Here is a 27,968-nt window from a genome sequence, read left to right on the forward strand (position 1 = left end):
GCAGGATCACTGTCTTAATGTCAGATAGGTTTAGATGAAACCAGAATTCTTTGTTATTCCTGAGAATAGTTTAAATATCAAAGTAAAAATGCTGATTTATTACTAAAAATGTTAACTTTAAGTAGTTTTCTCTTTTAGAATGTTAACAATCCAGTTTTGTAAACTACTTTTTTTTTAAGAAATGATGCTGGATTTCTTTTAAAGTTGAGTATAATTAAACCAATCAGTTATCATAGCAATGCAAAGCCCTTATTCAAAATTTTAATATTCTGTAAGTATTAAAAAATGCATTCTGGCTAATTAACAGTGTATTTTATTTCTTGGTACCCTTTACTTTAAACTAAACTCTTGTAATTAAACTTCAAAACGTGGAGAAATCTAAAGTTTGTCATTTTAACAAATACAAAAGAAAATGAAACATCACTTTAGCCAGATTTAAATATTATTGCCACTGTTTTTTTAAATCCTCAATTCAATCACTTTGAAATGTCTTTCAAAAACATGTAGAAGTCATTCCACATGCATGTTTCCTGCTTTTACTCTAATGTTCACATCAGTGGTTGGCACTCACATGGCAGACAGCAATAAGAAGCAATTGTTCTGTAAACCGATGCACCAAGCGTTTATAGCTGTAGGGAAAAGTGTAGGAACCCGAATGCAAGTAACCAGTCAGCAAAGAGCAAGAAACAAACTAATAAACCAACAAAACTGGACTGCAAACTACATATTTAATAGGAAAGACTGACTTAACTTAACAGTGGGTAATTGACTTCACAAAATAACATCGAAATCCAACAAAAAGAGCACAATCCTGACAGCCAAATAAAGACGGAACTCCAGGCAACCATTTAGGAAGCGCTTTATGAGCACTGCACTGGTAAAGAGATTTATTTCCACAACAGTATTTATCTTCACCAAATCCAGCTTGTTGTCTTGAGGAACAAAGCAGAGAAAACGATGTGCTGACAGGCAGCACAAAGTTCAGCAATTACCTCTGACTCATGTGCACTATTGAACAAATGCCATTAAAAAAGGGACTGTTTTATAGTCTAAATGGCATTTACTAATTATCCTGCTGCATAATAGTCTTCCAGTGGAAGATGAATGGCAAAGACATTTTTGAACAGTACCGACCTCTGCAAAAATGCAACGATAGTAATTAGAAATACGCACACCATTCGCCTGAACAATGACAACGAACCACACTGATCATGATTACATCCTTTTAATAAAGAATCTCATGATTAGATGTGAAATAAACATTCAAATGAATGCCTATTAACCAAAAAAAAATAGATATATTATGAAGGGAAAAACACGATGTCTGTTTTGTAAGAAGGTGTAAGAAAGTTCATTTGGAAAAAAGCGACTGACGAGTTTTATTGGTGATTTTGCTCTTAAAGATAAAAATACTAGGAGGAAATAAAAGACCTTTCTATAATAAACCTAAAGTAAGACAAAAAAGGCGAAAAACAGAAAAAAACAGGATGATTACCTGCTCTTACAAAAAATGATAAACAAGAATGTGTCAGCCACAGTAAGGATTTTGACCTTCAGTTTGTTTTGTTGGATTTTAGATGTTTTTTTTTTCTTAGTTCTTGTCATACTCAAGTTTGAGTTGTCAATTATCCACAGCTGTCTTGATTTAAGTTAATAATTTAAAGTTTTTGAGTTGTCAATTATCCACAGCTGTCTTAATTTAAGTTAATAATTTAAAGTGTGAGACCCAAACTTTTCATAATTCAACAAATAATTAGAATTTTGTCATTTAAAATAAATCAACCAATATTTTAAATATATATATATATATATATATATATATATATATATATATATATATATATATATATATATATTTAAAATGAGCATTAAATTGTGAAATAATTGCTCACAGTGTTTTAATGACTTTATAATTGCAGGTCATTTTAAATTAAAAATTTATTTGATGTTTTATTTTTTTTTATTCATCTTCTTCAGCTGCTTGTCCCTTTTGGGGTCATGGCGGTGCCAGAGCCTAACCGATGGACGTCCATCAGCCTACTGATGGACGGAGGTAGGTACTCTGGACAGGTCACCAGTGTGTCGCAGGGCTTCAACCACACACCCATACACACCCAGGGGACAATTTGGAGAAACCAATGAACCTATGAAGGATGTTTTTGGGTGGTGGGAGGAAGCTGGAGTCCCTGGAGAAACTTACACTCCACACAGAAAGATCGTGGTTCTGTTTCAGGTCCCCCAGAAGGGACTTGAACTTGGTCTTTTTGTTTTGAGGAAAGAGTATTAAATACTGTTCCACCGTGCAGCACTGGTTAATTTATTTTACATGAAAAATGTCTATTTTTTTATTGAATTCTGAACATTTTGAGGCTCCATATGTCAACCGGTTTACATTGTTAACCTTTTGTTTCTCTTTTTCTTCTATGGTTTTGTCATGTTTTGACTTTATTACAGTTTTAGTTCCCTTTGTTCTTATGCATTTTGGATCCTTCTCTGTTCCTGAAAGAGACTCTATTATAAGATAAGAGCACGTAAACAAAATAATCAAATAAACAAAAGTGACATTCTCGCTGAATGAGCATATCTGTTTATGTCTTTAGTTTAAAATGTGTGCTTTCTGTTTGTGCGGTTTGCCAGGAGAATCTAGAGACTGATCTCATATCTTTATCCTGACAGAAGGGCGCTGTATGATGACATCACTAGTAACAGGAAGTCTTCATGTAAATTATTTCAGTCACTTTTACAACTTACTGCAGTCACCATATATTAGTACTATCATCATTTTCTCCTGCATAATTTACTTTCACATTATTCATTTACATCCATGTGAATGTGGATGTTCAAAAAGGACAGTTGGTACTTGAGAAACTTCCGAACATGAATTATTAAGTTTTTCAAGCTTCAAACAAGCTAAATCTCATTTCTCCTGTCAGAGTCTACTAGAATGTAATTAATTTGTATAATACTTTGAAGAAAAAGCAAATAGTGTCAAATTATCAAGTAAAAAAAAAAACAAAAAAAACCCACAAAGATTAGGAATCCTGTCAACGATTGGATTCATGCTTTACTGTCAGAATATAAAGTAGTTTATGTAATGACAGCAGATAGGATTGTTTTTTCCACTGGCTGAATATCACATCTCTTATTTGTTTGTTCTGCTTTCCAGAGGGGGTTGCGCTGGTTTGTATCTTCTATTGTGGCTTGGAGAAGTTGTGTCTTTGTCATCTTCCTTTTCGATTATTGTCACATTCCTTCCCCAGGGATGCAGTAGTAACCTGGAAGGTTGAGAATCTAAAATCTCCATGAAAGAGGACTCTTGCATTAATGTTTTGCTAAGGACACACACAGAAACTGCAATTTATGATACACGTTTGGCACTAATAATTTAGCAGACAGTAAATCACAGAAGATTCATGCAGTAAAAGATCATTTAAACTCTCACTTTGGACTTTTAAGTGGATTTTAAAAAGCTATATTTTAAGAAAAAAGTCACTGAGTCAAACCTGTTTAGGTACAAGTGAAAGAGAGAAGAATCAGAGAGTAATTACATTGTCTACCTACTGATTTTTCCATCCTAAGTCTGGTATAACTCACCCAAAATGAGGTGAAGAAAGTTTTCACCTCTGATGATGGACAACCAAAAAGCCACTAACAGTGTATGACAAAAATCCTCCTCCTCCAGGAGCCACTGCAACAAGTCGATTGATTCCAACAACAAAAGCAAAAAACATATTTTGCTTTAAATGTGAAGTTAGAACTCTGAGAGCACACTATGGAAATTGAGTTTTTGTCTTTTAACTTACTCTTGTAGCATTTTGTCTGATGATGGAGGACATATATTTGGAAAATTAGGCTCATTTCTTCATTCAAATCGAGGGCGCCAGACAAAAAAAATGTTGATAATAATCTGTACCATTCCATTTCAGTGTATGTGGATAAATAGATCCATGTACATCTTTGTTTTTCTCCTCTGAGCTGACATCTGGTTTAAAACTATATGGTTGGATAGTTCCAATGTTGCTCGCCCTTTTTGTTGCACTACTGTTAGGTTTGGGTTGTGAGGGGCTGAAAGCTAGAGGGAGAGTCTAAACAAAGTCTAAACAAAGTCTAAACAACTAAAACTCAGAGGCAAATTTCGGAAATACTGCATAATCAAAATAAAAATAAAACACTGGTAATACTTTTGAATAGATCAAAAGATGATTGAAGTGGGACAAAGATTAAAAAGGTGCCATACAGAATCAGATCTTCAAGAAGGTCCTAGTTTGAGTTCTGTGTGAAGTTTGCATGTTTGCATGTTCTCTGCGTGCATGAAAGAGCGATGTTTGACCTCCTCTCCTAGTCCAAAGCCATGCTTCAAAGATTAACTGAAGATTCTAAATTACCCCTAGTGTGATTGTACGACCTTGTGACAAACTTTCAACCCATTCGGGATACATCCAGCCTCCGGCCAGCAACCCTGTGATCCCAAAAGGGATTCAGTGGGCTCAGAAGATGGAGACATGGCATAAAGAATCAAGTTATGGATATGGAGCAAAGAATGGTCAAGACTGATCAGCAGCAAAAAGGGCAAAAAGAGCTTTGAAATGACCCAAGAAATATTGATGAATTTACTTGAGAAAACATGTCAGTACGTGTTCAGAAAAATAAAATAAAAGAATGAAAGGTTACAAAAATTTCCCCTTAAAAAGCACAAGGTTTCCTTTAAAATTCCCTTTCAGTGTCCATCACCTTATTCATGTTCAGGGCAGGAAATCCAACCTATGTGAGTGTGTATTGAAGAAAGGCAATTAAAATAAATGGATCTAAATTAGGATAAATTATTAGAATAAACCATAACTATTATATCTAAATTGGATTTCTCTGTGCCTAATTGGATTTTTATTTTATCCTCTTTGTCTGAAGGGTGCCCTGAGGTGAGTTGGCCAGTGAAGTAGCGCTATATCATTATAAACGAATCGCAGGAAAAACTGTTGAAGGATCAAACAGAATGCCAGAGATTTCCAGGCAGTAGATGATGATGGCCAGAAATCAGGAGCTGTGAAGCTTATCTGACCTGAGATAATCTCCACTATATGAGCACGGGTGAAGGAAGGACAGGATGGCGAAGAGGTCATGGTATTAAAAACAAAATCTCTGGAGAAGTGATGCCGACAGATGCATTCTGGGAGCTGCATAAATACATATCTCTACGTTCTGCAACATCAAAGATACCAGAACTGCAATTATGTTATTAGGTTGTATTATCCATGATTACTTCTGTCAAATAGATCTCTGTTCCTCTCACAATAACCACATTACAAAGAACTATCGCTACATCTTTCTAAATGATAAATGTTGTTATCACAGTGGAAAAGAAAATGTAATTTATTGTGTATTTTTTTTTTTTTTATATTTGTTGCCTCTTGATGATGTTACTCGAGTTTCCAAAGCAAAACCTTGTGTTCTGATATCAAAATTTGAAATTGAATGAGCAGTGATTTCTCACCTTGATTTTTTAAGAGTATTAAAATAAGAATTCAAAGGTTCAAAACAACTGACGTTTTCCCCGGGTGGGACAAATCAACCGTGGTGACTCATCAAATCAGCTACTCTTTGATAGCTTGAGTGCAGAAATGTGTTTTTCTTCAAACTGGCATTTTGCTAAAAAGGTGGATACAGGAAAGGTAGAGGCGGTTAAAAAAAATGGTGTTTTATCGTGGATTATTTTAATGGTTTTGCTGATTGTTATTTAGCTGAGCCGTCATTAAGTCAAGTGTTTGCTTCAGAACTGTGCCGTTATCAAAGGAAAATTTGATGGCTCGTGTTCTTCGTGTGAATTTAGGCTTTGCTGAAGAGTTTGCCCTTAAATACTTCCAAGAATGTGACAAAACAAACCTTCATAGAAATGTAACGTTCTGTACTAAATGTCAGACATGTTAAAATGTTTCCGAGGATAAAGTGTCTTCCATCAGAGAAAGAGCAGATAACATTGTGACACCACATCCGTCTCTGATCCTTTTTCAAGGTTTTTTCTTTTCAGCTGCACATCTGATGGTTTTGCACCTTTTACTGGGTTTCTAACCTTTTGTTGCTTTTTTATGTAACCAAAGTATTTGTGTCTGCCTCTGTAAGGTCTGGTTTGAATGTAAAGCAATGAACTCAAAGGAAGTTATTTCTGAACATGAGCTGAATATCCCATTTTGGGGTCTTAGTTACTGAGAGATGACAAAAAATATATATAAATAGAATTTTTGCAGATAATTATTAGAGTGCCTGAGGGGTTTTTACCTATCAGGTTTTTAGTTATAGCAGAAGAATATGGATATCTAACAAGGACATTTTGACACCTTTGAAGATGCATGCAGGTTGACCTGATTCCCAGCATTCTTTTCATTTCGTCAGTTTGATTATTTAGCGTAAAGCTTTCTATTTCCAGCATGTTTGCACTAGAGATTCAAGGCAAAACCAGATGGAATAGTTCAGGTCTGCAGATTTCCTTTCAGGTTTGTCAACAGAATAGCATATGTCATGTTAGCAGATGGAATACCAAACTTTTTTTTTTTTTTTTTATCTCTCGTTGAATTTGCAGAAAAAAAAAAACGTCATGCCCAGCTCAAATGAAGGAAACTCTGTAGTTTCCTGCTGTAGAAGTTCCTTTTGTCATTTTGTAGAGCAGAGCTTTGCAGGAACACAAGCAAGTACCTTTACCCAGAGAAAAAAAAACCCACATCTTAAGGTTTTACTCCAAAAAACACCTCTCACCAGGTCTTAATATTATGAAAAAAGCAACATGTCTCAGTAAACAAACAGAGCTCATATGCAGAAAAAAGGTGTGAAAAACTTTGGAGTACTATTGCTGTCGTGGGAACTGACAGAGTGATAGCAGCTAGGTGCTAATGGTCATCCCAAAGTCTATAAAGCTTCTGACATTTTGCAGGTCTCTCCAGGGACGTTAAAACAACCCAAAGACAGAAATTCATCAGCAGTGAACTTAGTGAATTCTGGCTGCCGATCAATATGTCAGGAAGAAAGGGCAAAAAAAAAAAAAAAAAAAAAAAAACTTGCAGTCAGTTATTTTGGAAGAGGGAAGATTTTAATCTTTGCAGGATCAAAAGTCTAAAAATTCAGTCTAAAAAAAAAGTCTAATCAAAGATTGGATTTTGGAATGCTCAAAGAAATAATAGAAAACTCAGAAAATCCACCACTTAGAATTTTAAAGGTTAAAGTTTCAATAAAAATGAAAAAATTGTTTTTTTTTTAAATTGGTCTTTGATTTCCCTTGTTTCTGTAATATAATGAAAAACATCAATTATTAAATCCAACTTTATTTGTAGAACACTTTTCTGACGAAAAGTAGCTCGAAGTGATTCACATGCAAAAACATTTTCCAAATTTAAAAACCAAAACGCAAGACTAAAATATCACTGACAACACACGGCCACAGCTGTCTTAGCTCACTCCTACCTTGTTTTGGAGCAAAAATAAAGTTAGATTTGATTTTTTTATGACCCCCCCCTCCCATTCTGTCACCTGAAATGGTCTTTAGAAAGGTCACCTACTTTATGTCATCTGGTGTGCTCCTCTGCACTGGAGCCAGGCTGACGGTAACCTTTTGGTCAACATTCATAACAGATTTACTCAGATGTTTATGGTTCCTGCTGGAGAGGCAGGAATAGTCATGGATGCATGCAAATATGAAAAAATAGGTATTTTTCCATTCACACATTTGCTGCATCAGCAAGTTCCAGGTTGCAGTCTCAGCCAAATACGTGAGATGAAGTGAGATGTTTTTCTTCTCCGTGTGGGGCTGTGGAGCTTAACTGCCACACTGAAGGCTGGACAAAAGCAAACACCCCCTTCATACCCTCTTGAGCTGTCAGTCAAGTTTAAAGCAGCTATAAAAGCCAGTCGTTTCCACCAGGCGGATCTGTTGATCTCCGACAGCCGGCTCTGCTGCTCCTCAGCGACTACAACAAACGGACATATCAACAATGCTCACTTTCTAAAGATTTACGCGCGCTGATGGAAGTGTGAAGGCGGTGCGCGTGGCTGCCGCTCGGAGGCTCGTGCGCCTTTTTTACAAGAGGCGCGCGGATTCTGCTGGAAGCTCCGCTCTAACGGTAAGGATGCGCTTTGGTTGATCCAAATGTGTCCTACTTAAAAATTGTTAACACGCGTCGAATACTTCCTAGAAATTTGAATTTATGAAGGGTTTAGCTAAAAAATATAGTGGAAATTGTTTCTCATTAGGGAGAGTTTCATATCATTCTTCATCGATTGATCATTTCATCCCACAAACTCCATAAACAACCCATGCTTAATGATTTATAATGTAGCACATAAGTTATGCTGTGTTTGTGAAATCACACTATTGGTGTGTATTTTTTATGTATTATCCATGATTATTTTTTTAATTAATTCATAAGTGAAAATGTGGAAATCAGACTATTTTCTGGTCACTTGATTAACAATGAAACATTATTCTAATAATGTGAGTGCTGCAGCCTGTAGGGCTGTTAAAAATCAGAAGATAACAATAGTAGCAATTAGTAGGGAAAAAAGACAATGGATACAAATGACTGACTACATCACTTTTAGATTGTCAGTCTTCGTTATTAATCATTTTTAAGTTCATTTTCACATTTTGCTTGATTTCATTTTCTTATCCTTCAATTTGTCCTATTTGCAGTCACTGTGCTGCACATTGCCAGTCTGTAAGCTCTAGATTTTCATATTTTTCTGCACATCGTGTACCGCTAAATGTCACAGAAGAGGGATTTAATTTTTTATATATTGTTTCATTAATCCTCATCACATGTTTTAGAAATCTGAGTCCTCAGATGAGCAGTTCACCTTGAAGCTGTACCGTCTAGAGAGCATGCAAATGCTGCAGTATAGTTATAATCCAGTCAAGAGCAGACATGCATCATGCAGCCTTTCAAACTTCAGTCTTTAATGTATGTTTTGATAGAGCTAAAGGAGTGTGAAGTGGCTCAAAAAAAGGACATTTTGTGATACTTGAATTATGCTGTTCCCTATTTTTTCTGAATGCATTTTGTCATCATGTTGTACTGAAGTGAACTTGTGTGAGTGGGTGACAACAAGTTCAACAAGAGGCTTATTTCCAGAAGCCCCAGAGGACTGAAAGTAACAGCAATGAATCATGAAGACAAAAAGATAATTGGACAGGAAAGCTGGTGTGTCTACACTGGATTGTTGTCAAGGAGTAAATTATTTTCCCCAAGAGATGTTCGATATGTACATGGATTTGTCTGTCTTTTAAGCTCCTTTTCTGCCAATAAAAAAGCATCCTGTTGAGCTATGTGGATTTTTCTTTATTTTGTATGTGTTTCAGCTCTTCAGGTTGACAACACCCTGTCTGGATGGAGTGCACGGCCAGCGGTTGGGGGTCTGAGCTCACCACGCTATGTGCCATGCATGACGGCGGCGGGAACGACTCAGGTCCTGCATTTGAGGTAGACCTGCAGAACAGCTCCTCCAAACGCAGCGCTCAGTTTGTGGGAGTGGAGCTGCTGCAGTCTTTCAAGCTGCTCATCATCCCCTCCTACACTGTGGTGGCTCTGGTGGGAATCTTCGGCAACTACCTGCTCCTCTACGTCATCTGCCGTTCCCGCAAGATGCACAACGTCACCAACTTCTTCATTGGAAACTTGGCTTTCTCCGACATGCTGATGTGCGCCACGTGGGTCCCCTTCACTCTGGCCTACGCCTTCAACCCCCACGGCTGGGTCTTTGGCCGTTTCATGTGCTACCTGGTGTACCTCATTCAGCCAGTGACGGTGTATGTGTCCGTCTTCACTCTCACTGCCATCGGTGTGGACAGGTGAGTCCTGTTTCCCTGGCAATCTTCATTTCTATCTTTTGCAGCAAACTTGAATGGTTTCAGATGGAAATACTCACAAAAGGATGTTCAAAATGTTGAATAAATAACTATGACTACACAGATCTAAAGATCCACATGCATATCTAGTAAGATCCAACAGTTATTAGGTGCGTTTGAAAAGAATGGAGATGCAGTTACTGTTATTTAGGATTGTTTGATCCTAAAAGAAACACGGAATATTTCAAAAAGTAATGCTTTATGGAACAATAAGTTGCATTTCTGTCAGCACTTGGGTCTTTTATAAAGACTCGTGATGAATAGATTTTTTTCTGCTTTTCCTCCCCTATTCTACTGCTCTGAAGAGAAACTACCCACAAGTTTCACCCCTTTGGTTTGTTTGAATCCATTTGTATGAAAAAGCAGACAGGATGAAAAATGATTTTCTTTTTTCCGCTCTATCTGATCCTGGATTTAATGGCAGAATAAAGCAGGATTTGGGGGCCAAATAGAAATAATTAAATATTTGGTAGAAAACTGTCCATTTCACATAATAATTTTGTAAATGTTGAGTCTGTGATAAATTAACCTCATGCAGGATTTTAAACACTGACTCAGTTTGCCTTTGATTGTTAATGAGCTCCATCTCCTCTCAGGTACTACGCCACGGTGCATCCACTGAAGAAGCGCATCTCAGTGTTGGCGTGCACCTACCTGCTGTCTGGGATCTGGTTGCTGTCCTGTGGCCTGGTGGCTCCAGCTGTGGCCCACACCTACCATGTGGAGTTTAAAAATGAAGGCTTCACCATCTGCGAGGAGTTCTGGATGGGTCAGGAAAGAGAGCGCCTGGCCTACGCCTACAGCACTCTTCTGATCACCTACGTCCTTCCCCTGTCAACCCTCTGCATCTCCTACCTGTGTATCTCCGTCAAACTGCGGAGCTGCGTCGTACCTGGCCACCACACCCAGAGCCAGGCGGAGGCGCAGCGCATGCGCAAGCGGAAGACCTTCCGCCTGGTGAGCCTGGTGGTGGCCGCGTTCGGCGTCTGCTGGATGCCCATCAGCGTCTTCAACGTCCTGCGCGACATTGACATTGATTTGATCGACAAGCGCTACTTCTTGCTCATCCAGCTGCTGTGTCACCTGTGCGCCATGAGCTCGTCCTGCTGTAACCCTTTCCTCTACGCCTGGCTTCACGACCGCTTCCGGGCGGAGCTGCGCAAGATGTTCACGTGCCGTCGCCGCATTGGCATCTCAGCTAACAACTGCGCCACGGCCAGCGTGGTGCTGTGAACGGTCCTTAGGTTGACGTGCATTCTAGTAACACTAAGGTGTAATAAGAATAATGATCATCCATGGACTTACATTTACCTGTTGTTAACCACCAGGCTGATCCGTGAAAACTCTGCTCAAGCTCACTATTCCAGAAATAGGTTGTTTTCCACACTGTCACAGTGTCTCTGTCAAACCGTGGTGTTTACATTACTAACACTCAACCCGTCCAACGACAGCCTGACTGACTCAGAAGCAGGAGAAGGTGAGGAGCAGCCGCTGCTGACACCAGCAGACACCAGATGTTCTCCAAACGTCTTCAGCACTTTTCCCCCAGCCTGATAAAAGAGCATAGAAACCCGCTGCCGTTCCAGATGGGGAATTTGTTTTCACATTACACGCTCACAAAAGGGAAACCCAATGGACCACATCGCATCTCAAACAGACATTTGTCCAGGCAGCACAAACACACGTGGGAGTTTCTCCAAGACACATTTGAGGGGACAACGCAATCGCCTCCTACTCAGTGTTCTGCCGCCTGATGGCCAGAGTTCGAAGTGCTAACCCGAACAGATGTGTAACAGCTCCAAATGGTCTAGAATGATTTAGAATGAGACTATTGAGTGTGTTTCTGCTGGTTGATGGAAAATATGGTGTAAAAACGGTATAGGAGCATGGTAAAAAATAATAAATAACCAAAACAGAAGGTATGGAGGAACAGAAAGAACACAGTGTTTAGTGGAGGATCTTTGCTGAGAGCATTTTTGAATGTCAGTAATCAAATCATAACTGCTGACTCCAAAGTATCTGAAACTATTAACAAAATGAAGTGCTTTGTTGTGAATGGAGATAAGAACTAGGCCGGGGGTGGTGCACCTGCAGAGGGAACCGTTTCTTTTTATTCAGTTCCAGGAAGTTGTCAAAACACAGCTAGGACGAATGATTGAATAATAGATTGGTGGCTCCTGCCACCAAGCAATGCAAGGATCACAGCTTCATCTCAGAATGCTGTAGAGGTAGAAGAGCTGATTAAGTCAAAAAAAGGCCTTCATGTGTAAATGTTTGCTCAAATGAAGCAATGTTGGTTTGTGCAAATATTTTTTTTAAAGTAAGAAAAATGTATAATGCAAACGGTGCTCTCAAAGCAAATTATGAAAAAAGCTTAAATTGTATTTATTCCCGTCAAATAACACTGGATTGTTGCCAAAACAGGCCACGCCCATTATAAACACTGCTTCAGTTTATATAGTTTACATGCTTAGATACATATAACTAGACTATTATTTTTCACATTGAGATAGAAATGTAGATGTTTAGACATATATTCAACATGTCTCTCAGTTTAAGTATGTGTAGTGGGTCTGGATTTCTGCACATTTCTAACTAGGGGCAGGAACATCTCAGATCTCTCCCAGACGGAATCAAAGTGTCAACTGCAGGTCCAACAGAAAGCCGCTAATGAATACAACAAATATGTATGTAGACTTTTTTTTCCACATTTCAGTTGCAACAACTAATGTAACATAATGTTAACATACGTGGGAGATTCTCAGCAGGAAGGAAACTATTCTTGTAAACATTAGTCTTATTGTAAACTTTAATCAACACCTGCTGTATGGTGACAAATCGGACCAAGATTTCACCTGTGACCACATTTATGCTTTTAGTCGATGGCCACAGGGGGCCATTAGAGCTCATTATTTTTCCCCTCACATCTCAAGATCATTTTAAAACGGCAAAGATGACAACACAACTATTTTGTTTTAAAGGTTTTAGCTCTCTGCAGAGCCAGAAAAAGGCTTTTTTTTTACCCATTTTAAAAAGTTCCAACATAAATATTAATTTTGTTTTGAAATAATCTGCATCTTGTAAATAAATTGATTTATTGTTTATATTTTTAAGTATGTCTTTGTTGATATATCAGTTGATTTGAAAATCTGATGTGGATTTTGTTGAATGTTTGTTGAAATAAACCGCATCCTTGTTTTTAATAGTTGAAATTTGTAATTTAAATTATACAAACATGAAACATATTCTCATTACATTACTATTAGTCATTTTTACCATTGTAAAGACTAAGTTGCAATTGTAATCTAAATAACCTGCTTCGACTTCCTTTTTGTTTGATCAACAATTGAACTGCGTACAGTAAAGGCTGCAGTGCACGTTTCCATGACTACCTCTACACATCTTCAATGTAGGTATTGTGTGACAAACCGTTTTTTCTGCATCCCCTCGACAACTGGCCACTGAAAATGAAGTCAATTAGTCCTTAATGCAGAAAACGAATCGTTAAGTGATTCAGTTTGAGTTTAATATTCATATAAAAATAAAAAAAAACCTTAATGATTTCAGATGCAGTCCATCTGGTGCCACATTTAGTGTATTTATTTAAAATAAAAACAAACCAATTATCATACATTTCATTATTATGCATCATCCGTAGAATGTGATCAAGCTGGACATTATTTCAGCTTTCATTCCTGTAAAAGATGAGGCTACACATTTTAAATCAAAGGTTTCAAACACCAAAAAACAAGGCTGCTTAAAGGCACAGTTGTGTACATTTTGCAGAGGAATATTGCTGTGATTGTAGCAAAGACAATAAATTCTAGTAAGGCATTAGTGTAATTCAGATATAAATGCATAAAACAATTGTGACTAAATATCATTTATCTCAATATGTACATACAAAATGATGCAAATGCATTACATTGAAGTGATTAAAATCTTGAACGAATCTTAAAAACATGCAGAAATGCCTCATCGCTATAATCTAAACTGATGGGAAGTATAATTAAATGAAAGCTGAAGCTTCTGCAACGTGATGGTGGTTCTCTTTACTGACTGGTGGTTTTCTACAGAACGCGTTTTTACAGATGAATTCTGATAAAAGCCTGGACGCACAAGTGGAATTCCTTTGTGATCATAGAGCGACAAATGCCTTAGACTGTCCAGGAAAAACACAAAGTCATTTAAGGGAGAAGAAAATAGTGAAGTAAAAGAAACGACACACTATTGTGAAATGTTTGCTTGATATTAAATATAGGAATGATGTATTAGGCAGCAGTATGTAGCAGCAAAACAAATAAATGAATTATTTAACTTAGGTATATTAAATAAAGACATTCAACCCAAACTGAATCAAGTACGAGATATGTGAAATATCAAAGTTCTGAATAGATTTCGATAAAACAAGTACCCAAAGCTAATTCCAGTACCTTAGTGTCAAAATGCTTATAAAGTTTCCCCATTCTTTTATCTTAAACTTTTGATTCGGAATATTTCGCAGCCCTTTCAAAGCTTTTTGACTTTGAAACTTAAAGTGCTCAACGCACCGACGTCACTAAAAAAAAAAAAAAATTCTTACCAAGCCTTAAAGAGAGGCTCTCTCTTTCGAACAAGCACTTGCTTATGCTTGCTTGGCAGAGTTGAGGGTGTACAGGATAGCGGGTTTCTCCTCCATCACACGAACAAGCAGATTGTCTATATACTGCTCCAGCTCACTGATCTTTGCATCCTTCCTGGAGAGGTCAGCCTGCTGCTTCACCACCAGTGTGATCAGCTCCTCTTGTGTCAGCTGACTGTAAGGACCACTTGACACAGAATCAGCCACCTAAGAAAAGTAAAGAGCAGTAGGAACATTATCGGAAAGGCACTAATTTATTTCAAGTAGAGGTTAAAATATTCACAGTTTTGGTCATTGCAGGAGAAAATAAACATTTGAAGCATTCGCAGCAGACAGAAAACTCATTTCCTGAAATTCGCTCATGTGGGCTTTTTATTCTATGAGGAAAAAATTAAAACATCCATTTTGGAGTAGGCTTTTTCATATTTTATGGACAACATTTCTGAGGACATCCACAAAAATAGCCCCTGGTAAATAACAACTGAGTGGAGAGATGGAAAGACATTTAATTTCATGCATGTCCAGATTCGGTCCTGCAAACAGATTTAATTAAACCGCTTTATTCAAAACTCGAAGGTTTTATTTCGGGGCCTATTTTTATGCCAACGTGAAGTACCTTCATTATTGCAGGTACACTGCTCTGCACCTTTATTTCCTTCACAGCAGGAGTGATGGTGGGTTGCTGGATCTCGGCTGAGCTCATAGGCTTCACAGGATGTGGTCTGTTAGAAAAAAAAAAGGAATAAAAAAAGTATAAATCAAAGTTGGGGAAATAAAGTCGGGGAAGCAGAAACAATAGTAAAAGTAGCAATGTTAATGCATTAGTTAATTTCTGTTATTAAATCTGTGTGCATAGAGTGTCAACCAAGTTAAACAGCCCAAAATCAACAATTCTCTTTCACAATTGCCTGAAATGCCTCGTTTCTAGTTTTTTTTTTCTAATATAAAACAGCACAGTTGCATAATCCAAGTCAAGTGTTCAGCCTGGCACAGCTTGGACAAAGAATATGCACTCACATTCCACTATCCCGGTTTAATTAGGTAACCAGCAAGCAGTTAATCAGCAGAATGAGCTTTTGCACTGAGGGGTCTTAACAAAATGAACTACAACGAAGCGTTTCAGACAGAAGCCATCACAGTGACAGGACTGCACCATGTGGGAAAGTGGAAAAAAATAGGAAATTACATTTATTCTAAAGCAAATAAAAGGAAGAACCTATAAATCAGCAAAACCATCATATTTTAAAAAAAATTGATTACTTTTCCACGTTTTGATGGATTCAATATTCTTAAATAATAAGTAGAATACAGAAGGTTCCCATGAGCCCAGGATAACAAAAGGAAAATCTTGTATTTGCATTCTAATAAAAGCCCACCGTGTTCCCAGATTTGTGATTCATGTGTAAATTTGGACTAAAGGTCCAGAGTAGAGACTTTGTAAGTAGCCTGCTGCATCTCACCTGCGAGGGGTTAACGCTAGCCCGCTTCCATTGCTATACTGAGTACTGACAGGCTGAGCTTCAGAGGGGGACACCCACGCTCTTAGGGGTGTCTTTCCCCCCCATAAATTTCCTGTTTGAGATTCTGGCTCTTCTGGGACGACTGGGAGGGGCTCGGAATAAGCCAAAGCTGACTGTCCACGGAAAACTTCGCTTTCGTATTGATCCTTCTCTGCATAATAACTGCTTTGTGTTCTGGCATCATACTGAGACTTGGGTATTGCAGAACCATCAATAACATCTCCTGCGGGGAAGTCTTTTCTAGCTGAAGGCAAGTTTGTCATCTCATTAGATGCTGATTCTTGCTGAGACATGAAAGGTTTGTCGTCTGTGGGACTTTTCACTGGAAGATTCTTCTTTGTTCTTTGTGAGTTTTTTCGCTGAAAAGAGAGACTTTCTGGTATTTGTTCTTCAATGTTCCTACTGTCACTTTCAAAATTGTGATCATTTACGTCAATGCGATCAGCAGGATTTTCAATGCTAAAATCTTTTAAATAATCTTTTCTCATCATTACATCCTCAGATTTCTGCTCCAGTTTTTCCTGCCTCCCAGTGAACAGCCCTTCATCTTCTGGGTTCATCTTTAGGGGTCCTGGTCCATCTATGGATTTATGTTGTGTATAAGGAAGTTGATCCAACTCTGCAATGTTTTTCGTCGTCTTGTTTTCCGTGACGAGCGCTTGGATGTTGCTGCTCACAGCAGTTTGTTCCTGCTGTGTAGGCTCTTTGGTACCAAGTCTTTGTCTGGGTTTAGCGGTGGGTGGGTCTTTATCCAAAGGAACTTGCACAGTCCTTCGGCCGTCTGCTGGTGCTGGATCAAAGCTCTTCTGAGTCTGTGGTGGTCGGTGTGAAGCTGCAGCTTCAGTTGATGCTTTTGCCTCTTTGCCAACTCCCTCTCTGAACATCCTGTTGCTGGGGGAGTCTGTTTTCCTTAATGGTGGAACTGCAGATGGATTAGGTCTCGATACAGACTGGGGGGCAACATTCTGTCTGTGGTACTGATTGAAGTCTAAACTAGAGGTGGCTTGTTTTGGTGGACCAGGAGCGTGCACTTTTTTTACCGACACAGGTTTCGTCTTGGACATCTTCTCAGCAGGATTCTCCTGTGGCGTGCGATATTTAAGACTTGGAGCACCTTCTTCTGGCCCATCAACACTCATTTCAGGACCCATAAGTTCCGGTCCACTATCCCTATGTTTCTGGTTGACCTCAGCGATTATATGATCCCATCGAGTTTGCCCTTGAACACCATGTCTTCTCTGAGGAAAGAGGCTTTCATAATCAGGAAGTGGTAAAGACAACTTATTTCCTCGTGGAGGTTCATCTTCTTCTACAAACGCTGGACTTTTAACATCTCTGACAGGAGTCCGACTATCCTCAGTCGGAGTCCTACGTCCAGAGTATGACGGTGGTAGCAGGGCTTTTCTCTTTTGGTCTGCCATAGCAGACGATGATCTTCCCAATTCAACAGATGACAAATCCTCCGTGCTCCCCCAGGGAGATCCAGTCCAGCTTGGGCTCCTCTTTGGTGGAGCCAATAGTAAGTGTAGATTGGAGAAAGCTTCAGAGGACTCCGCTGGGACTCTATTGAAAGTAGATTCAGAGCTGACTGAGATGGGGTCAAGCTGACCCGGAGTTTGACAGTCAGAGGTTTCAGACTCCAAACTTTGAGAAAGTCTGCCAAGAAGCGAAAACAAAGGCCTAAAGGTCAGTGTGACCACAGTCGCTCCACAATGTAAAACCCATCACCAGTCTAACAGGGAAACAGTGTCCATGAGTTCAATTTATCCAATAATTATAACTATTAAAAAGCTCTATATCAAAAGGTCACAATTATGCAATAGAAAAAGCTTCTACTAAAGTTGTTTTATTCTAAGAAATTCTCATTTCTTCTAGTTTTCTATTTCTACTGATGACTAACAGACACATTAATAACGAGAACAACCTTACCATCATCACTGCAACTGGGAATCAGACAAATCCACAAAAAAATATTGCTAACCACGCTGGAGATCCACACACACCAACACCGCGTCTCAGTCTGTGTGAGCTCTACTAAGCCCGCAACTTGTTCCACAACATTTTCACAGACACGCCCAGGTTTTCACCAGCATCTAACCAAACGGGTCACACAGGTCTGCCGACGTGAGCAACTCTAAAAATCCCAAGACTGTCACTCTGCAGAGTCATTGCAGGAGAGTAAAGAACAAAACCTGAAATAGCAGAGAAATGCCTTAAGTAGAGCCGCTGGGTGAAAATGTGAAGCAAAGCTCAATCTTTTTAAGAAAAAGTATGTAGTTCTGTTTGTTAAAAATATATTTGTGCGTGAAAAGAAATTCTGTGAAAACAAAAAAAAATTGTTTTTATAGATAGCTTTGAAAATTTTTAGACAAATATTGCAAAACAGCAATGTTAAGAGCAAATTCAACGTGGGAGATTAGTGGTAGTTGGTTACTACAGTTTTTATAGAGGAAATCTTTGTAATGTTAGTGAAAAAAGACATAGAAAACCAAACAGAACACAAGTGTCATAAAACTGACAAATATTGTCTCGATACTGAGGCTATGTCCGAATTCCCACCGTAATGTACTCACTACTTTTTTATTTCTGAACAGCAGATATGACGTCACTGATTTCACAGAGTGAAAATCTAATCAATACAAACATTTCACAATGTCCATTTATGACTCCACTGTGATCTGATGATGAAAACGTGAATGGTTTATTAAAAGATTACATTTAAACACAAAAAGTGTTCAAACCCAAAGCAGTGTGGTCTATATTCGCTGATGCAATGAGCATCGATGCACTCTGGTTTTTCGCAAAGACTTCTGGGAAATTTCTAGGGCACTTGATTTTGGAATCGTCGATTCGGACAGCACTAGAATATGGCAAATGCACTATATAGTGCACTATGTAGTGAGTAGTGAAGGAATTCAAACATTCCCATAAATTGGTGCATATTGTGCTAAAGGAAGATCAACTCCAGACTGATTTTATTTGTGGTTCCACAACAGTAAAGAGCAGAGAAACACCCGTCTTCGAAAACATTGTTTTTTCTGTCAGCTCTCTATTCATCTGTAACTGAAACTAATTGTTTACTTAGTAATTGATTTGCTTAACAGCTTCATAATTGGATGTGTGTGCTACAGTTTCTTAAAAGCAGTGGAGTTTTAATAGTATTCTTTACTTTTGGGGTGTAGGTGTATCCTGAGAAAGAGACAAAGACCTACCTGGGTTTGACGGCTGATACTTTAGCATTCCGGCCGAGAAAGATTGTAGCAGAGGGGGCTTGTGGGTTGCTATTGAACTTGTGGTTATTGCCTGAATTTTCAGTGCTGACAGCTGAAGGACCTGAACTGGAGGAGGTTTCTTCAAACGGATTAGTGGAGTGATGGGAGACGGGATGAACGGGAGCTGCTAGGTTAGTGTGAGGTGCCAGGGTGTGTTTCTGCTCCTCAGGAGCTTGCTGTGGCACGTCCTCCTTTTTCTCCTCTTTCTTCCGGATCATCCCGAATAAAGACGACAGCCTGTCGCTCATGGAGGCCTCCTCCTGGCGCTTGCGCTCCTCTGCTCTTCGGCGCTCGTCTTCGAGCCGTTGGTTTTCAGCAGCTTCCAGCGCGTTTCGTTCGTCTTCTCTTCTCCTGTCCTCCTCCTCCTTCTGCTTCTTCTTCCTTGCTTCATCTTCAATGACGCGCCTTCTCCTGTCCTGCTCTTCTTGCTGCTTGCGCTGCTCTTCCTCCTGGAGTCTCTTGGCCTCCGCCCTGTATTTCTCCTCTTGCTCCAGTCTTTTCACCTCAGCAAGACGCTTTTCCTCTGCCTGCCTTCTTTCTTCCTCCTCTTGGTGGCGTTGTTGCTCTAATGAAACTTTATTGATTGGTTCAGGCTTGAATGAAGGGACGTTTATGGTTTTGGAGGATTCTGCAGGGATGTCAGATGTGTATTTGCGGATGTCCTCCACAGAGCCTTTGCCAGAGCTGTTCAGACTAAGTGTAGACCCACTCTTGGTCTCTGGCTCCTCGGCGTACACGTGGTTGCCATTTATGCACAAGTTGTTTTGGTCGTTAACATTCTGCTTGGAGCGGCCCAGGATGGAAAAAGGACCGAGAGACATTTTACTGTCGGAGCTTCCTGTTCGTTTGTGTCCCAGTAATTTGAATTTCTTTTTACCTGTATGACAGGGAAGGTAGAGAAACGGCGTCATTGTCAAAATGCAAAACAATATTTGTTTAACTTAAACAGCAGAGCAGATGAAAGTCAGAGCTGTCAGCATGTGGAGCACACAAAAACACAAGGATGAAAATACCTTCAGGAGAATCTACATTAAGGCCAGAGGAGCGGCTGCCACTGAGAGAGGAATTTTTTTCTGGGAGCGTCCCAAGAGTAGACATGGATTGTGAGAGGTTGCGCTGTAAATTTGACTTGGGGGCAAACAAGGTTTTGAGCTTGGACTTCTTCTTGGCGCCGGGAGAATGATTAAGAGACTGTGCGTCGGCGTCCTCCTCGCTGTCTGTAAGGACCTGACTGACAGGAGGAACAATAGCTGAGGCAGAGTCAGAGAAGCCATCTTTTTTCTTCCCACGGACTTTGTCCTTCAGCTTGGAGATGCGAGAGCGGGGTTTGTCTTGCATTGAAAGGTCAAACATGCTGGCTGACATGTTGTTTCTCATAAACTGGATATCAAGCAGCACCTCGCCTCGCACCTTGTCCTCTTTTCCATTTTTGTCCACCAATTTGAACCACCTGAAACACAAAAAGAAATAAAAGTTTCATAAGAAGAAAAGATAACAGGATGTGGCATTTCACATCAATTAAACGTTTAAATTATGATTACTGAGCACAACATTTTACACGGCAACAAACAAAGACACACATTCATCAGATAAACTAAGATAAGAAGATGAAACAAACTGCAGTATTCATATATTCAGCTCACTATGCCTTGGTAAGGATCCAAACTATGTTAAACTTTTTTTGTGTAAAAAATATAAAAACTCACCAAAAATACAAATTAAAATCAGCCATCATACGAGGAAAATGTCTACATCTTTGCAGACTTGTACAGTAATTAATAACTACAGATAAAATGGCTGTTTTTAAAACAAATTTGTTCCTTTACAGCACCATATACTACCATTTACAGTGTGTTAATCTATCTAATGTGGTATAATGGTTTTAGATTTTTATTACTGCATGTAAACATAATCAAAATATATTCACACAATTAACTCTGCAATCAAACTGACAATTTTAATTATGCTTTTATGTATACGCGCTTTTTGCACGCATTTATCCAAAATCACTAATATCTTTACTACAGCTTCTTTTGTCAAATACCTTTTTTACACTGTAGCTTTGCTTAGCATTCACTGCTGAATGGCATTAAATTGATTAAATGTAGCAGGGTTAGGATTCAGTTATTTTCTCCTTCCCAGAAAAACTAAACTCACCAAAAAAACAACCCTTTTCAAATAACAAATTACTTGTACACATAATAAAGTTGTAATTGTAACATTTCACAGCTGATTGTTACATTGTCAGACCAGCAAAGCATTGTGGGCAGAGATTAAAAAAAAAAAGTTTACAAGAATGGAAAAGACATTCTGTACGTGTTCAAAATAAAACTCACCTGTTTGAAATAACTTTGACTAAAATATAATAATGTGCTTCAAATGTGTAAAAATGAACTGCATTGTGGGAGATAAATATGGAGATGTGTTTGTAACTAGTGAATGAGTTGTTCCTGGGCTCAGATAACTGCAGCAGGAGTCAGACAATTACAAATTTTGTTCAACACTCTTGCCTTATTGTCCTCTCAGCATCAAAGGATGACACTTATTTTCTGAAAGTTAAGTGTTCTGGAAGGCTCTGTACACACAAACTAAAAAAAGCAATTAGTACTGATACAAACAAGCCCTTTGTGTTGTAATTTGTGCCCTTTCCCTCTTAAACCTTTAGTTTTCATCCCAGGAGCTGATTTACTTTGAGCCTTTCATAAGGAGTTTCAGTAATTAAGGCGATACTGTGATGAAACTGGCTTGTCATTTTGAGCTAAAAGCCTTTTTATATTTTTTTTATCTTTAATTAAGAACAGGTTTAGACTTTTTAAGTACGAGTATTGTTAAAGAAAAAGCACAAAACTTGGTTGAGTATTTGCCAGAATTTTTGTCAGTTCCACAGCCGTTTACCTCTGCAAGCTTGGCTTTTATTTTCTTTTTAAATCAAGGAGCCGACATCAGGCTCATCTGGGGATTCGAGGCAGGAAACAAGCTAGGGAGTAAACCATTATTCTTCAGAACTTTAAACCCTTCAGGGAGCTGCTGTACAGCGCTTGATGTAGCAGGTTAGGATTGCACTGAATCTTATTTAAACATTCCTTCATCTCCCACCCTAAACAGAGAACACACTCAAACCAAACAAAAGAGATAAAAAAAGGTTCAACTTTCTGCAGCACATATTTCTGTAAAAATAACAGAAGGGTGTTCACATTGTGTCTTTGAGGAACAAAGTCATCCATGCCGTCATGAATAATGATTAAGGGTATTCTTGTTCTGTATTTTCTCTTTCAAAACAAAGTGGCGCTTCTGATTGAAGGTCCTGCTGAACAGGTTTCCTCTGCTAACAGGGACAGGCACTTCTGTCTGTCTGGCATGTAATGATTAAAACCAGAACCCGTCTTTTGTTAGGAGCAGCCCGTGTGTGCTACTACGTCAAGTCAATAAATAGTTTAAAGTAAAATAGCAGAGATAGATGATGAGAACTTTCACTATTTTACACCACGCACCCATGATTAAGTATCCGCCCTTTTCAAGTATGATCACACGTCTGTGCTAAAATGATCCAAGCGGAACTGTTGTAAAGAATCCAGACAGTGTTGGGTAAATACAATGGAAAAATATTGTCACAGGAAAGGACCACATCCTTACTTCTTGTTTAGTGTGCAATATATAGGGCAGCTCGGAGGAATCAGATACTAGAGAGCAGGTTCTTCTGTAACTACGAATGTTCAATGGTCTATTAATTTGAAATTATCTTAAAATAATACAAAATATACGACATACTGTGAGACAAAGAAGCTATCTCTAGTTGAAAGTGCAAAAGATAATCACAGTAGTACAATAGGAAACTAAATAAAACCCAACAAAATAAATGGTCAATTAGCTAGTGACGTCATTGAATGTGTTCTCAAGCAGTCTGCATATGTAAATAAAAGAGGCGAGGCTAAGTCCAGCGCAATGGAAATACATCTACAGAACCGGTTGGGTGTGCAGGTGTTTTTCCCCCATTGTGTCACATTACCTCGAAAGAAGGCCCAACTGTTTACAATTGAAACATGGGAAATTCTTGTAAAAGTTGCACTCAAAAAACAGAACTAAGTTTTGGTTCCATCAATGCTAAATATTGATGTGATCCACTGCAAATCAGTGGGTTTTATTTATTCAGAAACCCGTCAACTCCCAGATTTATTCTGCAATATAAGTGGTTTTAGAAGTCATCGAACTTTAGCAAACTTTAGTAGTTTATTTTTATTGTTTAAACCAAAAGGTTTTCAACTTAAGTTTACTTTTTCAAAACAAATTTAATCGTAAACTCAAGCTAACAAAGTAGAAAACCAACCCAAACCAATTCTGTGTTCTTCTACGGAAACACAAGATCTATATATTGGGATACCAATACAAAACAATCAACTAAATAGCAGCTAAATGGTCGTAAATGTTTAGTTCTGGACAATAGAGATAAAGGTAGAAACTAAAGTCTTGGTTATGCAAAAAGGATAAGATTAAAAGTGTCATTTTGCATTTACTGCACAAAATTTAATCTACAAAAAGACATTCTTGTCTTTAATAATCAACTTGAAAAAAGTCTGCAGCAGAAAGAAACTCTTAAATAACAGGTAAATATTGATTCCGACTAAAAAGGCTCCAAGAATTCTATACACTAGAAGACAAAACTAATTTAGGATTCATGTTTGCCTACTGAGCTGTACAATTATTCTGAGATTGAAAGAGTAGAATAATGAAAAAAAAAATAACTTGAAAAATAAAACAACAGAAGAGACATGTCGAAGGTCAAACCTCTCCCTGAATTCACACTTTTGTGTTAGAGTAGAAATGCCTCCCAGCAAAAACCAGCAACAAACCAGTCTTTAGTATCGGTCAGTGTCAGCACACCAGGGAAAGAGGATAGTAATCTAACACCAATGACTAGACGGTGAAAAACAACGACTTTCAATAAGTCGTGTGCACATTTCATTCTAATGGAGGAGTAGGAAGAAAGAAGAAACCCCCCCAAAAAAACAAGAGCATCAAGAAGCTCCAACAGCTAAAGAAAGAAAACAAAACAACCTGAAAGAGAAAAAGAAGGAAGAAGGAAGCATGTTGCTTGAGGCTGCAACAATAAATTGCCAAATCACGAGATAAGATTCCTGATATGCTGCAACAAGAAACCCACGAATGAGGTCATTCTATCACACAAAACAACTGATTGTTTTGTGATTACAAACAACTCCTAATCAAACTCAGATTTTCCTTAAGGTCACTTTAAAATTGACCGTTCCATGGACAGGTCTGACCAAAGCAGAAAATAAATATATAAAGCCATTATTGTTTGTGAAATGACTCTGGGAGTCTAAAATTAACTATTGTTTGTTTTTGACTCCTGTTACACCCCAACTACACCCACGTCTTCATTCAAACTACAGATTGTTCATATAATCCTCTGCGTCACATAACAAAACTGGGTGGAGACGTCACTTAGATATGAGCGGAGCAGCCTATAGGGCAAACAGTGGACTTATATCAGCAGCTGAGGGAGAAGAGATTTCCAGCTAGCAGTCAAGCCGTCATTTACTAGACTTTATGTTTATCATTTTATACTCTCAAACACACACTTAGATTGTCCAGAAAACAGCAACTAAAACAAGAACTGAATATGAAATAAGTTCCAGTGTCTAGAAGGACTGCATGATATTGAGGGAATGTGCTGATATTACTGGTCAATATTCTCATGTCGATATTAAATTAACAAACAGCAAAACAACTAACTCATAATTTACATTTTACTGCAACACTTTTATTTATACAAGAGTAAATATAAATTATACAGTAGACATGATCTACCTTTCTAGTAGTCCTGGCCAAAACTAAGATGGAGAACAATTATGAACGATGTAGTCTGCCCACTTTGGCTTTTCTTTTTTGTTTTTTTCAGTTTATGTATATGTGTAAACATTTAAGGTTATCCCTGTTCACACTGTCTTCTGCAGTACTGTGATGTCAATACGTTTGATCAAATGTGCAGGGTCTATAACTATATCTGTACACTTGGAACTTTGACATTTGGTGTTATTCAAGTGACCAAATGTGTTTCGCAATTGATGGAGGTTATTGGTTATGGAGTAAAATACACATTTGCCATTAGATATCCTACAATTATTTTCAAGCTTTGATGCATATAGTTATTATTTTACCTTCACTTTTACTGATATTATAAAACTACGTTGTTGAGGGATATACTGTACGTGTATATCTTCTCCAAGGACACCGTACCTGTGGTCTTTCGATCAGAGGTCGACCGCTCAACCACTGCACCATGGCTGCCAGGTGCCATGATATAATTCTCCTTCTGCTGAAGCCTCATTCCCATAAACTCAAATATATTAATTATATTGGGCTAGAGCTAAACAGTGAATATGAAAGAATAAACAATTATTATTGGATGTAGAGATTGGAAACAAATGGAAGATGGACTGACTAAAGCTAGAGAGCAGAATGATCTGAGTAAAAAAAAAAAAAAACTTTGTAGGCACAAACCTACTTTTTAAAATACATATTTATAGACTTCTAATCATTTTTGTTGTTGTTGTTGGCATATTTTTTTCTTTCAAAAATGAGAGGTTCGACTTTTTATTGAAACAAAGTATTATCAATGTTTACAGAAGATTTACATGATAATATCTAAAAAAATTTGAAAGGAGAATTCGGTTACGACACTTGAAACACACCTGGACAGGACAAACTATATTAAACAGGACATTTGTGGAATCATTTTAACAGGGTTGTATATTCTGGACAAGCCAATGAAAACTGGCCAAATGGTTAGTATGGGTATCCTGACACAAACAACACAGTAAATAAATAAGTAAACAAACAACTCCAGTTAAAACGTATTCAAGGCCTACTATATAAAACTTTGGGTTTATTTGAACAGTCATATGAGGAAGTTATAATAAAAATGCTGAGGTAAGGGCGGAGGCCTGGCTATAAAAAAACAATAATAAAGTTTTAATATGGTGGAACAGGTAATGTGAAGGCAGGTGCAGGTCCTCGCGGGAACTTACTGTGTCTTTTTGCGCGACTTGTCGTCATGGAGTTCCAGCAGGTTGATCATGGCCTGGCCCAGAAACTTGTCGAGTCCCACCTGGGCTCGGTGCATGACGATGATGTACAGAGTACAGCGCTCGGCGTTTCCCGGGTGGAAAAGTGGCAGGTCAAACGAGGCCTCCTCCTTCCACACCGGAGCGACGCTTTTTTCCGCCACCGAGGTGGAAAATTTGTCTTTGGCCAGCTGGATGATGGCATAGGAGTCGTTGCTGCCATTCTTTCCCTTTACGCGGAGGTTCCGAGCCTGATGCACCGTTACCTGGACACTCGTGGGGAAAAACTGCTGGCTCTGGCCAAGCAGAGACATTCTAAAGTCCTCTTAAGCTTGACCGGACGTTGACTGTTTTATGCTCTGGTTAACCTTTTTTCCGACCTCCGCGAGATGTCTCTTCCCCTTTGGCGTCCTCTGCGGTCGCAGGTTCTACCAACCAACCACTTGACTTCAGTTCAGGAAGCTCAGTAGGATGTCGTAATTTTTAACCCTCCACGTCGATCGCGTTTTCTGACACTCCTTAAAAAACAAAAAAATCAACACTGTTTTCAATTCAGCACGGACGCCACCCTTAATCATTCAGCCATAGAAGTCACGAAAGTAGGACTAGCGTCTTTCTCGAGGCGTTTACCACAACACAACTCATTCGAAATACTTCCACCAAGTTTCACAGTTCACTTCCCTGATGTTTTGCGATCCCACCCATACTCTGTGACAGATGCTGGCTGATTGGCTGACAGGGCTGTCAGTTTTCAAAAGTCAATCGCTGATTGGACGGTGGAAGAGACAAGCACGGACTGTCCCAGACCGTTAATTAGTCATATGGAAGAGGGGTCAGTGTGCAGCGGCGAGCAAGATCGTGGTTTTAGGAAGACGACATCAACCCGTGGAGGTATTTTCTTAATATCAGTGCTAATATGAAGAGTTATTTAAGTCACAAGTTATCACAACTATTTCTTACAATACTTTAGAGATTATTAAAATAATGGTTTTGAGAATGTGCGTACATTTCGTGTTCTACATGATTTTAAGGGTACACAAATTTAAAAATTACTTTTTCATAATATTTTCTTGATTTGTTGAGAACAATAAGAAAGTTCTATTACACTAGAAGAGTTCATTTCATTTCACTGAGCCTTACAGGGAATTTTTATGTTCTTATAACCCCAAACTATTTTTTTCAAGTGTGGAATAGAAAAACATTAACATTAAACATTTTAAAAGATCACTTTAAGTAATTGGAAATGTTGCCACATAGAAATGCCATATTATTTGAAAAATTAATTAAATAAAGTTGTTTTTTTCTGGGAAAATGTTAAAAAAAAAGTGAACTGTCAAAAATAAATGGTTACATGTTGGCAGTTAAATAAAGCTATACAAAACATTTTACATATCTATACTTAGCTTTGACAAAGTAGTTATGAGTAATCAGATTGTGCCTGTGTGAGTCATTTTCTGGCTAAAAGAACATACAAAACATTTGACAGTATCAGTCAAAAACAAAGCTTGTTGAAACACCAAACAGGCATAGAATTCTGGCATGAGGAGCAGCATTAAATAATAAAGCAAAAAACATAAAATTGGTTTCATA

At 38.4% G+C, this 27,968-nt stretch overlaps 2 protein-coding genes across 3 annotated transcripts; one reads left to right on the forward strand and one right to left on the reverse strand.

Annotated features, from left to right (window-relative positions):
* Positions 1-6,477: 6,477 nt before the first annotated feature.
* On the forward strand, positions 6,478-13,086 carry prlhr2a (prolactin releasing hormone receptor 2a). The gene is made up of 3 exons (XM_024274687.2): positions 6,478-8,102; positions 9,338-9,826; positions 10,480-13,086. The coding sequence occupies exons 2-3, from the start codon at positions 9,366-9,368 to the stop codon at positions 11,114-11,116; spliced, it is 1,098 nt and encodes a 365-aa protein (XP_024130455.1). The 5' UTR covers positions 6,478-8,102; positions 9,338-9,365; the 3' UTR covers positions 11,117-13,086.
* Positions 13,087-13,467: 381 nt separating this feature from the next.
* rab11fip1a (RAB11 family interacting protein 1 (class I) a) lies at positions 13,468-27,071 on the reverse strand. Of its 2 annotated transcripts, XM_024275117.2 has the most exons (6): positions 26,343-27,071; positions 20,310-20,746; positions 19,237-20,173; positions 15,965-17,680; positions 15,121-15,226; positions 13,468-14,711 (listed from the first exon to the last, which is right to left on the reverse strand). In XM_024275117.2, exons 1-6 carry the CDS (start codon positions 26,690-26,692, stop codon positions 14,508-14,510), a joined length of 3,750 nt encoding a protein of 1,249 aa, XP_024130885.1. In that variant the 5' UTR covers positions 26,693-27,071; the 3' UTR covers positions 13,468-14,507. The 2 variants fall into 2 exon arrangements, with proteins under 2 accessions (XP_024130885.1, XP_024130886.1); XM_024275118.2 differs by lacking the exon at positions 15,965-17,680 and having other exon boundaries at positions 26,343-27,055.
* Positions 27,072-27,968: the final 897 nt, after the last annotated feature.

The sequence above is a fragment of the Oryzias melastigma genome, linkage group LG9 (genome assembly GCF_002922805.2).
Source record: "Oryzias melastigma strain HK-1 linkage group LG9, ASM292280v2, whole genome shotgun sequence".
NCBI classification, from domain to species: domain Eukaryota; kingdom Metazoa; phylum Chordata; class Actinopteri; order Beloniformes; family Adrianichthyidae; genus Oryzias; species Oryzias melastigma.